The sequence below is a fragment of the Microtus oregoni genome, unplaced genomic scaffold (assembly GCF_018167655.1).
Source record: "Microtus oregoni isolate MIOR12 unplaced genomic scaffold, Mior012 000015F_ref0000493, whole genome shotgun sequence".
Taxonomy (NCBI): Eukaryota; Metazoa; Chordata; class Mammalia; order Rodentia; family Cricetidae; genus Microtus; species Microtus oregoni.
In genome coordinates, this window is record NW_024543074.1 from 40,163,572 (window position 1) to 40,177,504 (window position 13,933).

The 13,933-nt window shown below is 46.3% G+C and overlaps 1 protein-coding gene across 1 annotated transcript; it reads right to left on the reverse strand.

Annotated features, from left to right (window-relative positions):
- Positions 1-2,736: 2,736 nt before the first annotated feature.
- Positions 2,737-10,035, reverse strand: LOC121456859 (T-cell-specific guanine nucleotide triphosphate-binding protein 2-like). The gene is made up of 2 exons (XM_041665351.1): positions 9,769-10,035; positions 2,737-4,635 (listed from the first exon to the last, which is right to left on the reverse strand). Exon 2 carries the CDS (start codon positions 4,618-4,620, stop codon positions 3,331-3,333), a length of 1,290 nt encoding a protein of 429 aa, XP_041521285.1. The 5' UTR covers positions 4,621-4,635; positions 9,769-10,035; the 3' UTR covers positions 2,737-3,330.
- Between the last annotated feature and the right edge of the window lie 3,898 nt (positions 10,036-13,933).

The following is a 13,933-nucleotide window of genomic DNA, read 5'->3' on the forward strand; positions in this document are numbered from 1 at the left end:
TAAGGCCAGTCTGGACTACATAGTGAGTTCCAGGACAGCCAGGACTATATAGTGAGACTCTGTCTCAGAAACAAGCAGCTGGGCCATGGTGGCACGTGCCTTTAATCCTAGTAATTGGGAGGCAGAGGCAGACTGATCTCTGTGAGTTCAAGGCCAGCCTGATCTACAGAGTGGGTTCCAGAACAGGCTCCAAAGCTACCTACACAAAGAAACCACTGGATCTCGGTTTTCCTATGACGTTCTTGGCTTTAGCTAATGTCTCAGGTTCCCTCGCTTTGTCACATGCGTGGGTCCTAAAGCAGCCCCGTGTTTGTATGCTCAACAGAAATAGGCTCGAGCTATGTTATGCTTCCCTTGACACAGCCTTAGCTTTTTTCAGTTCTTTGGGTCCATAACTGTCTTAGTTAGGGTTTCCGTTGCTGTGAAGAGACACCTAGACTATGGCAATGGAAACATTTAATTGTGGTGGTTCACTTATATATAGTTCAGAGGTCTAGTCCATTACCATCATGGATGGGAAGCAAGGCAGCATGCAGGCAGACATGGTGCTAGAGAAGGAGTCGAGCGTTCTTATATCTTGATTCACAGGCAAAAGGAAGTGGTCCGAGACATTGGGTGTGGCTTGAACGTATATGAGATCTCAAAGCCTGCTTCTACAATGGCACACTTACTGCAAAGAGACCATATCTATGTCAACAATGCCCCTGAGATATGTTCAACTAGATGTTTACTTTCATATGAATGTATTTTTCAGTCTTAAAATATAATCTTTGCTCATGCCAACAAGCACAATTAGTTTTGTTTCTTATTCTTCTCCTAGAAATGCCATCTTGAAGTTTTAACTAAGCAGCTATTTAGATGACCATATCTTTTTCTTTGACCTTGGTTTTTTGAGACAGAGTTTCTCTGTGCAGCCCTACCTGTCCTGAAACTCACTCTGTAGACCAGGCTGGCCTCGAACTCAGAGATCCTCCTGGGATTAAAGACCGGTGCTACCAGTACCCAACTAGATGACCATATCTTATATTCAGTAAAATCTAGCATTTATCCTGCTCTTCTATGCAGCATCCTACCTCTACTTAAAAAAAAAATAATTGAATTGTATTCATTAGAATATGTATGAAAATATATTCTTGTCTTGAATTTACATAGATCAACAATGACTCACTGTGCACTTGGGGTCTACATCTAGCGATTTGTATCCAGGAAGGCTAACACAGAGCAGAGACGGTGCTGTTCCTTATCTTCTGTCTGGTTGTCAGGCAACCGTCTGGGTGCCCCACCCCCTCCTAAGGAACATTTCAATTGTTTAAAGGCTTGCCCACTTTTCTTAAGGATTTGTTTACATGTTTCATTGTGTGTCTGTGCGTCAGTGTGGGTGTGTGGTTGTGAAGGCAGGTGCCCTTGGAGGTCCAAAGAGGTGTCAGATCCTCTAGAGCTGAAGTTACAGGGGGTTGTGAGCTGCCCAACATGGGTGCTGGGAACCAAACTCACGTCCTGTACAAGGATAATATACACTCTGAAACCTCTGAGCCATCTCTCCAGACCCTAGACTCAATTCATCTCAAAGTCCCAAAGCTAGTAATGCAAAGCATAATATACGTGTTTGCCAATTTTGCAATGTTTAAAGAGTGTCAAAGAGAAACTGTGTGATTTCCTCAGCGTTTGCATCACTACCCACACCATGGGTCATGATTTTTTTGTGTTGATGCCAACACTTCACCACAGAAATTGTTTATCTACAATCTTCTCACTTGTAAATTCAACTTCAAAATTTTTCCAAACCCAAGAGTTGAGAAGTGGCTTCTAATTTACATTCCTTCCACTGGATGAGAGACTGCGTGTCTTCGTACACACTTAAGGAACTTCTGTGTAGCACAATTAATAAAAACCCAGAGACAAATATTTTTTTAATTAAATATTTATTTATTTATTATGTATACAATATTCTGTCTGTGTGTGTGTCTGCAGGCCAGAAGAGGGCACAAGACCTCATTACAGATGGTTGTGAGCCACCATGTGGTTGCCGGGAATTGAACTCAGAACCTTTGGAAGAGCAGGCAATGCTCTTAACCACTGAGCCATCTCTCCAGCCCCCGCAGAGACAAATATTGGGGTTCAACCTGAAGATCAGAAAAGCAAAACAGCCAACCACTGGCTCTTATCTCTACCTTGGTCTGAAATGGCGATCCTGCCTCCAGGAATCCTCAGAATGAGACTGAGCCTGAAACCTGTCTCCTCCCATCTTATATTCCTCTCTAGTGCTGGGTTTAAAGGTGTGCACCACTACTGCCTGGTTTCTATGGCAAACTAGTGTGGCTACTGGAAATAAAGGTGTGTGTTGCCACTGCCTGGTCTGTAAGGCTGACCAGTGGGGCTGTTTTACTCTCTGATCTTCAGGCAAGCTTTAATTATTAAAGTACAAATGAAATATCCCTACACTTCTACATTTTGGGGGGACTTCCCCTTGTATCACTAGTATCTTTTCCTACCCTCATGCACAAAAAGTTCTCTGTTAACATGTGAGGAGTAGCCGGGCGGTGGTGGCGCACGCCTTTAATCCCAGCACTCGGGAGGCAGAGGCAGGCGGATCTCTGTGAGTTCGAGGCCAGCCTGGTCTACAGAGCTAATTCCAGGACAGGCTCCAAAGCCACAGAGAAACCCTGTCTCGAAAAACCAAAAAAAAAAAAAAAAAAAAAAAAAAAAAAAAAAAAAAAAAAAAAAAAAAAAAACATGTGAGGAGTATCTGAACCTCCTGTGTGCAAATCTAAGACTACATCCCTGTCTTGTGTCCTTGCACCTCTGAGGAAGTACTTTAAAAAACACTTCCACTCAGACACGGGTTCTCTTTTGTCTTCTGTTCCTCTGTTATATGAACTGAACAGATCCCAACCATAAGAGGAACAGAGACGTCCTTCATCTCATGAGTGTGCTCAGTAGAGCACACAAAGGCAAGGCAAGCCATGGGTACATGAATTTTAAAAAAAATCATTTCTTCCAGGTGTGGTAGTACACACCTTTAATCCTACCACTCAAGAGGCAGAGAGAGAGAGACAGGGAGATTTCTGTGTGCGTTCAAGGCCAGAATCGTCTACAGAGAGTTCTAGGATAGTCATGGTTACATAGTGAGACCCTTAAAAAAAAAAAAAAAAACTCATTACTGAAAACTTTGTGCCCAGAAAGTTTGTGCCGGCATATTTTTGCTAAGACTCATGCTAGCCACGACATGACTGCCACACAGCATAACATTCCAGAGTCCTCTGCTTTCCCAACAAGGGTCACCAAGTCTTACAAGTTCTCACAGCCTGGCCAGGGTGCTTCAGGAACACCCTAAGCCGTCTTTCCAGTTTCCCCATCTTTACAGCCTCGCTCAGAGTCCTCACGCCCCTCTAAGAAAACCTTCTTCTTCAGTAGAATCTTAGCGTCATCAGTCACTATGTCAAGAAAATAATTTTGCAGGTAGTAGCTCTTTCTGAAGTAAAGGCCCGTGGCTATGAGTCCGCCGGTGACGGCAAACACTTTCTCCAGGTATTTCACCAGCTTGTCCCCCACAGACTCACCCGTCTCACAGGACAGCAAATGAGGTGACCTAACGGTGGACTCAAGCTCCTCCACAGGCAGGGACAGATCCCTGGCCATGTTTTCCAGTGACTTGTCATCCAGCCCAAAGCAAGACCTGTAGTGGTTCAGGGTCTTCTCCAGCTCCTCAATGTCATCCTTGAAGAAAGCCATCAGAGGGATGGTGGCCGATGCTCCAGACTTCAGAGCCTCCAGCCAGATCTTCTGTTTCAGGACGTCTTTCCTGCGGTCAATAGCTGCCTCGGTTACGTTAGGGAGGCACTGCATGAAGATGTGGCGCTTGTGCGCCGGCAGCTCCTTCAAAAGGGTGGACTCCAAGAGAGGAAAATCAAAACAGGCTACCTCAACGCTAGAGACTAAAAAGACATGCGTGAAGGCCGTGCCGGCCTTCTGGAGATTCTCCACACAGTTTTTCCGGATAGTCTCCAGGGTTTTTTCCCTACTGTAGGTCTTGGGTGTACATCTTTTCTGGTTCCACAAATCACTATCAATTTTTGTCCGAACGAAATAGAAATTCTTTTTCATTTTTTTAATGGCTTTGGCCAACTGGGCATCGTTCTCTTTAAAGCGAGTGGCTGAGATGATGAGAAAAAAGTCATACTCCTGGAACTCCATTTTTTTCAGATATTCTTCTGGTTTAAAGGTAGTTGAGCCGACCCCAGGGAGATCCCAGATGGTCACATTAGGGAACTTCGAGTGGGTATACTTCTCTCTAACCATTGTCGTCTCTACCGCTCCGCTCCTAGCTGAGTCAGTCTCTTCATGTCCTATGCCCCGCAGGGCATTGATGAAAGTAGACTTTCCTGCCCCCGTCTCCCCCGTCACGGCAATGCTCAGAGGGGCCTTCTCGACCTCTGCCAAAGCAGCATTGATTGTAGAAATTGTCTTCTGTATGTCCCCTTGCTCTATAAACCTCTGGACTGAACTGATGGTCTCCTCAGAAATGACTTTGCTTTCCATCTTGAAAGTTTTGAAAAATGCATTAAAGCTGGAGGCCATATTGTGGGCATTTGCATCAGATGTGGAAGAAGTCTGACCCATGGCAGCGGAAAGACACTGGAGGGAAGGCAGAAGTGGGAAAGAAGGTCAAAGGTTAGTATAGCAGGGAAGGGCGCAACTCTGCCTTAGGGCAGAAGCTGCTCTCGGAACTCACACAAGGACTAGGAGCCTTGCCCTGCTCTGTTCATCGATGTTTCCAGGACTTGCCTGCTTTGCTTCCCCAAGAAACTGCTCGTTAATTTCAAGATCTGCTTTCTCAATCCAAACTTTTAAACCTATGTTATTCTCCATCTTGTTTTACTTTGATTATCATTTGAGGGAAAAAAAGTTTGGACACATCTCCCTCTAATAAGCGGAAGGAGAAGTGGCACCGTGTGGCAGCCCACTCATGGGGTGACAGTGCCTGGCTTGGAGGTGTCCTGCAAAGTGAGAGTGTAACAGAGGCACAGTATTTGCCTAGCTCGCACCTGGCCCTGGGTTCAACCCTCTCTACCACATACACACGAAAATCAAGGCTTACCATAGAGTTAGAAGATGATATGAGGCTGCTAAAAGAGCAGAGACAGAACAATATGAAATAGAGCCCAGGTGGAAAGATGACAGCAGTTGAGGGCACTCGCTGTTCTTACATGGGACCAAGTCCAAGTCCCCAGTACCTGGATCAGGTGGCTCAGAACCACCTATAACTACAGCTCTAGGGGATCTGACACCCTCTTCTGGACTCTGAGGGCACTGCATTCGCATGCACATACCCACATGAAGACAAACACATATGCACAAATTAAAATAAATCCTAGCAGTAAACCCCACTACTGCTCTATAAAAGACAAATATTACCAGGAGACTGGCAAGATGATCACAAAGTGGGAGAAAACACTTGCAAAGTCACATTCAATAAAAGACTGTGACCCTGCCAGGCGCTGGTAGCACCCACCTTTAATCTCAGCACTTGAGAGGTAGAGGTAGGCTGACCTCTAAGTTCAAGACCAGCCTGGTCTACATAGCGAGTTCCAAGACATCCAGGGCTACATAAAGATACCCTGTCTCAAAATACCACAAGTAAAATACAAAAAAAAGAAAAAAAAAAGAAAATGGAACACTCACTTCTGAAGACAGCATGGCAGTTCCTTTAGCACTAAACACAGTCGACATATGTACTCCTATACATTTTCATGTTTGTTCCCACAAAAAACATACATGTAGATGTGTCTGGATGGTTTATTCATAATTACAAACCTGGGAAATAGCCAGGACACCCTTTGGTAAGTGAATGAGGTAGGAAGATGTGGAATCCCCAAGATGACCATGTACTATTCAGAAGTCCAAGAGCGGAACTGTTAAGCCATGAAAAGACTAGGGGGAGAAAAGTCACTTACAAAGGCTACGTGACCTCTGCAGCACATCACACATGCTGAGTGACCTTCCAGATACGGCAAAGTTATGGGAAAATCAAGTCCATGGTTGGCCCTCATGGAAGCCTGAGCAAAAAGGCAACACAAAGGATCGTGGGCAGTAAAAATACTCAGTGGGACATCGTAAGTGGGTGTATGCTGAGATGCATCTGGATGAAGACGACCTGGAGGGAACTGTCACATAGTCTCTGGGCCACAACCTGACAGCGACAGTTCACCATTCTGGTGAGGATGCTGGTGATGGACGAGACCATGCAGATGTGAGGACTGCAGTCTATGAGAAGAGCATGCATGTCTGGGGACTGCAGTCTATGGGGAGACCACACATGTGTAGGGGGGACTGCAGTCTATGGGGAGACCACACATGTGTAGGGAGAACTGCAGTCTATGGGGAGAGCATGCATGTGTAGGGACTGCAGTCTATGGGGAGACCATGCATGTGTGGGGACTGCAGTCTATGGGGAGATCATGCATGTGTACGAACTGCAGTCTATGGGGAGAACATGCATGTGTGGGGACTGCAGTCTATGGGGAGACCACACATGTGTAGGGGGGACTGCAGTCTATGGGGAAAGCATGCATGTGTAGGGGGGACTGCAGTCTATGGGGAGAGCATGCATGTGTAGGGGGGACTGCAGTCTATGGGGAGAGCATGCATGTGTGGGGACTGCAGTCTATGGGGAGACCACACATGTGTAGGGGGGACTGCAGTCTATGGGGAGACCATGCATGTGTACGAACTGCAGTCTATGGGGAGACCATGCATGTGTAGGGACTGCAGTCTATGGGGAGAGCATGCATGTGTACGAACTGCAGTCTATGGGGAGACCACACATGTGTAGGGGGGACTGTAGTCTATGAGGAGAGCATGCATGTGTACAAACTGCAGTCTATGGGGAGAACATGCATGTGTGGGGACTGCAGTCTATGGGGAGACCACACATGTGTAGGGGGGACTGCAGTCTATGGGGAGAGCATGCATGTGTTGGGACTGCAGTCTATGAGGAGAGCATGCATGTGTGGGGACTGCAGTCTATGGGGAGACCACACATGTGTAGGGGGTCGGACTGCAGTCTATGGGGAGAGCATGCATGTGTAGGGACTGCAGTCTATGGGGAGAACATGCATGTGTAGGGACTGCAGTCTATGGGGAGACCATGCATGTGTGGGGACTGCAGTCTGTAAGAAGTCACTACCTTTCTCTTGATTTCTCTGTAGAACTAAAACTTCTCTAAAAAGTAAAATATTAATTTTTTTAAAAAAAGAAGAAATCCCTCTGGGATATTTAATGAGATTCCCTTAAATTAGATTTTATTTATTTTGTGTGTATATAGGGGTATATAGGGGTGGAGTGTACAAGCAGAGGTAAAATAGCTTGTGAGAGTTGGCTCTCTCCTTCCACCATGCAGCGCCTAGAGACTGAATTCAAGTCATCAGGCTTGGTGTCCAGTGCCTTGACCTTCTGAGGCATCTTGTGGCTCAATGGGATTTTCACCTGCACTGAGCCCCCTCCTTACCCTGCTCCAGCGTGTGTAGAAAGAGTCCAAACACATCCCAGGAAGCCAGGCACCTGGGGGACTGAATTCTGAAGAATGTCTCACAGGTAGAAGACAGTGTGAGTAGGGGTTGAGGAGGACATTGTCAGTCTCACCAAGATGAACCCTCTGTCCCTTTGGATCTGCCAAGACCTCTCAGGTCACAGAAGATTTATGACACAGGACACAAGAAAAAAATCACAAGTCTAGGACTAAACATAGTGAAATGGGATACAAACCCTCTATGCAGAACCTCATAGAGAAGGGGTGAAATTGCTACCTCGGGAAACCAAGCCAGCACCAGGATAGGTGTTGGGGCACAGGGCAGGCTGAAGAAAATTCTCTGGCTACAGTGTGGGAGGAGGCACTTCTCCTGGGGCCTCGCTGGCAGTTGCTTGTTAGAGGCCTGGGTCTCCTCCTTGTTTCTACCACTTAGGGCAGTGTCAACTCCAGACCTAGGCTGGTAGAAATTGCAGCATCTAGTGAATGTGCTAATCAGATCTGGAGCCATTAGCGTCCCCCTAACTGTTTTCATAGGTTGCCTAGTTACTTGATATCTTATATGTATGCTGGGATAAAAAAAGCGGCACACTGATTTAAAAAACAGTCCGTGTGCCAGGGCAGTGGTGGTGCACGCCTTTAATCCCAGCACTAGGGAGGCAGAGGCAGGTGGATCTCTGTGAGTTCAAGGCCAGCCGCTAGTTCCAGGACAGGCTCCAAAAGCTACAAAGAAACCCTGTCTTGAAAAACCAAAGAGAGAGAGAGAGAAAAACCATTCCGTCCCCCATTCATAATTTTACTGAAAATAAACTTTTAGCTCTTTACTAATCACCTAAAAATCTAGCATAGCACACTAGCCTTCCCCTCTAGGATTCCCTGGAGATTTAATTCCTTTCTTAACTAACTTTCTCCATTAAGGAGTTCACCTGATGAGTACTAGCCACTCCCACCTTTGAGCTGACAGCCAGGGATCTCTCTCTCTCTCTCTTTCTTTCTCTCTCTCTCTCTCTCTCTCTCTCTCTGTGTGTGTGTGTGTGTGTGTGTGTGTGTGTGTGTGTGTGTGTGAAAACTCATATCTGATTTTTATGGGGCAAAAGAACTCCATCCCTGGAACCTGATAGGGCTGGGGAATTGCTGGTTATAAGGGTATATATGACTGGAAATGTTTGTATTGGAGGGAGAAAAAGAAGGAATAAGGAGAAGAATAAAGAGACATGGATAGAAAGAACCTATTGTGAGTAGATTTCTTAACCCTCAGATTCAAGCCCCCTTCGCCTTTTTTGGTGTCTTTAATTGAACCCTGAGAGGGATTCCTTAGAAGCTGGACTTTTAAGGACCAGGTTAAGACAGGGACTTCTCAAGCATCCAACATGTGTATAGAGTAGCAACTATCCCACCCTGCAGCAACTCTGTGAAAATGTACTTAGTGTGAGAATGAGCAAGTCTGAGGATAAGAAGAGTGAACTCCCAGAACCTTCTCTTCTAACTGTTGGGAGTGCATCTATCCACTGAGAAGCAGGAGCAAAATGAGAGGGAAAGTAGTGTCCTATGTTGGGGAGGGGAGCGCGCTTCTGCACACACTCTTTCTCTCTGTCCTAACAACCCTGTAAACACAATGTAATGACTTCTACCTTAAAAGTAAGCACTTTTTTTTTTGTAGGAGTCTAAGAATTGAACTCATGGCCTTGTGCATGCTAGGCAAGCACCCAGCTCCCTCCACCTTAAGATTAAGAATAAAAGAAACTGAGAAATTGGGAGACATGAAGGAGGGGAGTCCTACTGTCTCCTAAAATCAGAGCTGGGGTTCAAGGTTGACGTTCTGAAGACAGAGTTCTTCTCAGAGGTCAAGCCCACATCTTGGTATAGAAATCTAAGTTCAGGAAGACACATGAACTCTTGAGTTTGTGGTTAGAGAATGCTCCTTGTCCTCCAAATCAATGGTGTTTAGATAATTCATAGGGGATTAGGAGACGTCTAGTGCCGGATGTTTCCAGTATACAGTCCCTATCCTTTGACCCCCCGGCTTTTCTATAGCCTGGCTATGAATGCCTTCTGAAAATAGTACAGATATTAAGTTCTCTGAATGGCTTTTAGCTGTCTTCTTCCACCCATCCTGCCCCTCAGCCTAAGTCCTTGGCAACCCCAACCACATTAGGCATGCAGGCTGTTCCACCCTCGGACCTACAGCCTACAATCCTATTTGTAGACCTGTGTTAATTACAAATATCTATCTTCTCACTCACCAGCTCCCTTGAGAAAAAGAGATTTCTGGTAGTAGAGTTGAGCTCCTAACCTTCCCGCTGGAAGAGCCGAGAACAGATCCAGTGAAGAGCTCCCACGGCATCAGGCACAGTAAGAGCACACAGACCTGTACAGATCTGACTTGACTCAGGAATCCAGATGAGCTGCGTTTGTGTGACTTCTGCAGAAGAAGCCAGGCTGTGTTTGAAGAGCTCTGAAGTTTATCCCTAGCTGCTGCCCTACCCTCACAGGAGTCTGGCCAACATCGGGAAGGGAGTCATACCAACAAAGCAGAGTAGGAACTCCCAGAAACATGAAAATGAAAGTAAACGTCTCATTATGTAATGGTTCCTAGGCATAGAAACTGAAAGCCACCGGGGCCATACAGTTGGGTCGCCCTGCTTTTGTTTCAATGATGAGGTACAGGAAATCTGGGCAGGAGGATGCAGTGTCCAAGGAGGGGGTCATTTAATCTAGCCCCCGAGGCTGTATTTATGCCATCCAAGAGCTGAACCAGATCTCAGAGCCCACAAACCCCCTCATGACCTTGCTCCACCACCTACACAACCAGTCTCTGTGGCGATAAGAAACCAATGTGCTTTCTTTACACCCCTGTCCTGGGTGCAGACTTTCCAAAACTCTCTGCGTCTCCTCATTAACTCATTATGGACTCTCAGGGAATCTCCACGTCCCACATAGGAATAAATAAATTAATTAATTAATTAAAAAATAAATAAATAAATACTTGCTCGCTCAGGCTTGGCAATTTGCTAGACTAGCTCTCAGGACCCCAGAGCGTGCTAGATCACAACTTCAGTTTCGTTGAAAAAAGAATGCATAGGGCAGGTCTAGGAGGGAGCACGGAGCATGCCTCCCTCCTCCCTGGAATCAGGATATGCCCTCCTCCAAGCATATTGGTGCATGAATCACCCACGAGGCTCCACTGAGCTTTATAACCTAGAAATTATGCTGTCTGCCTCTAGGTCCCTTCCCCTACACAGGTGGCTCTCACTGCGAGAGGACCTGTCAGGGTGACTAGAAGCATCCCCGGCATCTGAATCCCTCTGAATGGGCGAGGGGAATAGCCCCAATTGAGTTCCATTCATCCAGGAAAAGAAAAGTTGCCAATACTGAAATGAAAACAGTATCACCACAGATATAAGCATTAAACAGCATGGTGATTCCCGATTGATGCTGTAACAAGCTAGGCAGTGCAAATGCATTATGGTGCTGCAGTTAAGAAATTCAACCAGAGTTCCACTAGGCAAAATTCAAGACATCTGCAGGACTGTAGCCCAGTGGGGAGAGTGCTCGCCTGGCACTCATGAAGCCATTGGTTCCATCCTTGGCACTGCATAAGCTGGGCTTGGTGGCATGGACCTCACTTGGGAGGTTGAGGCAGGAAGATCAGAAATTCAAGGTCAAGTAGTTTCAAGTTAGCTCCTGTTAGTTGAGACTATCTCAAGAAAGTCAGGAAGTGGGGAAGGGAGGAAGGAAGAAAAAAGACAGCTAGCTAGACATCAGCAAAGCTGAAGGAGAATGTTTGTCTTGCTAGTTCTAGAAGCTTCTCAGATTCCTTGGCCCTCTTCAAAGCTAGCCAAGCTGCATTTCTCTGACCCCTCTTCAGTGACCACAACTCACTCTGCTTTTCCCTTCTGCCCCCCTCTTCTAGTTTTAAAACTTCTGTGATTGCTAAAAAATAAAAAACCAGACCAACTCTCCAAAAACGCACACACCGTGTGCTGTTCTTAATTCTGCGGGTTAGAAGGTAAAGACGTTATGCGAGGAAGAAGACACAGACACGCGGTGGTCCCACGTGGGTGCACTTTAATGGGGGAGGGGTAACAGGCAGGTAAGGGGTGTGCGGACACGATGGGAAAGGCGGGAGGGGGGGGAGGGAGAGGGAGAGAGAAAGAGAGTGGGGTCGTAGGGTCGTAGGACCCTCGCTTTTTAAGGAGGAATACAAAGGCTTCTGGGAATATGTCCGTATCCAGGAGAACGCTGGGAACTGTAGTTCCGCAAAGGAACAACACCGTGCACTTACCTTCACCGGCAGGTTTCCATCCCCTTTGTAACCTGGCACTTTTGGTATTCTGGGGATGACTATATAGGTGTCTTTGGGGCTAGGGCACATTGCATTATTCTGACTATTGCAAACACAGACGGAAACAGTGCACATAGACGCATCCTGGCAAACTTGGAGACAAAATGGACAAACTCTTCATCAGAAATAATTTTGAAATTATAAAAACCCTTTTTGCCAAGAAAGCTGCAGACTTGGCACAAAGCCAGGTGGTTTTCCTGCGTGCTGCCAAGACTGGGCAGTCAGCCCCCTCAGGCTTTTCCTTAGAGTCCCAGCACAACAGGACTGACTTCCCGGGTCTAGCTTTTGGCAATTCTTTCTTTAAACATCTTAACCTAGGAAGCGGGAGGGGCTTCCTGTCTTTCTACTTTGTGAGGGTCTTCCCATCCTGTTTTGCTTCCTTATTTATTTCATCGCCAGCATAGCAATCCCGTGTGAAATTCCTGAGAACCCCCCTGCTGGTCCAGAGAAGGCATTTAACAACAGTCAAGGGAAATAAAGAGTTTTTGAGCAAAGACTAAGGAGGGACCCACAGCTCTGAGCGCTGTAGCACAGCACCCCACAGTGCTGCTCCCCCCACATCCCCCACCCCCGCTCAGCATCTAGCTGCCTGGTACTGTGCAGCCCCATGGCCCTGCACTTCACCATGAGTACCATTGAGAATTTTTAGAAAGAATTTGACGTTTTTCATTCTGTTGACACATACCAGTTGTACATTTTCCTGTTAATTGCATTAGCATACTTTAATTATGTAAGTGGTTTCAAGACATTGTCTGCATGCGTGTGATATCCTTGGGAGCATGCGTAGCCTTTGTCTTCATTTGCAGAGTTCAATCTCCGCACCTATAGACTGGATGTGTGCTGACCTTCCCGATTCCTGGTGATTACTTTCTGTTCGTCCTCAGTTTCCACACCTGAGAAAGCTCAGTCTCTCATTACCAGACCCAGGGCCTTCGGCTGTCACACATTTTGCTGTAAACAGGATATCTTTGGCTTCCTGCGTGAAAAGCTGTCCCCTCTTGACTGCAGGTATGAACAGTATGTCTCGGTCATGTGCAGACACCCCTTCTGTGTATCCCCAGCAGGGACAGGGCTGGACCCGAGGGCAGTCCTAATGACACTGGTTCTCATCTACATGTGGGCTACTGGTATTTCCTTTTTCACAAAGGAATATTCAGATCATTTGCCTACTTTAAACACTGTATTTTTTTTTTAAGACAGGGTCTCACTGGTGGCCTTGGCTAGCCTAGAATTAAATATGTAGACCACACTGATCTCAAATTCACAGAGATCTGCCTCTGCTTCCTGAGTGCTGGGATTAAAGACATTTGATACCTCAATGGACTAAATTTGGATTCCTTTCTGTTCTCTGTGGATGTGAAGCCTGCCCTCTTCTCGTTGAGAATTCTGCTCACCTGGTGACTCTCTGCCTATTTGGAACCTGTTAGTCTGTCAGAAGCCACGTGTAGACTTTTTTTTCTCGGCACCGCCTTACCAGTGTCCACGTGTGGACTCGTTTCTCAGCACCCCCTTACCAGTGTCCACATGTAGACTCCTATTTCTCGGCACCCCCTTACCAGTGTCCACATGTAGACTCCTGTTTCTCGGCATCACCTTACCAGCATCTTGAACTTTATTTTTCTCTTACTCCAGTTTCTAGCCGCACTTGAGTCGTTTTTTGCCCAGGTTGAGAGATGGACATTTTATTCTTCTGCATGTACACACCCTGCTTCCCTACCACCACACCTTACCTGTCATTTCTGCTTGTTTCTGGCACCTCACCTTTGTTGAGAATATATGGAGAGGTTTAAGCCATAGCACCACAGTCAAGAGCATTAGCTGCTCTTGAGGAGAACCCAGGTCCAATTCCCAGCACCCACCTGGAGGCTCACAACTATCTGTAATTCCATCCAAAGCCCTCATCTGAACTCTGCAGGTACCGCACACACATGGTGTAGATAATACACACTGGAAATGCATCTGTATACATAATCTCAAAAAAAATTCTTTAAAGAGAATATGTTGGCTATAAAAGGTAGTTTAAAACTGAGAAATTCATGAAGTACAGTATTTTCTTAAGGATG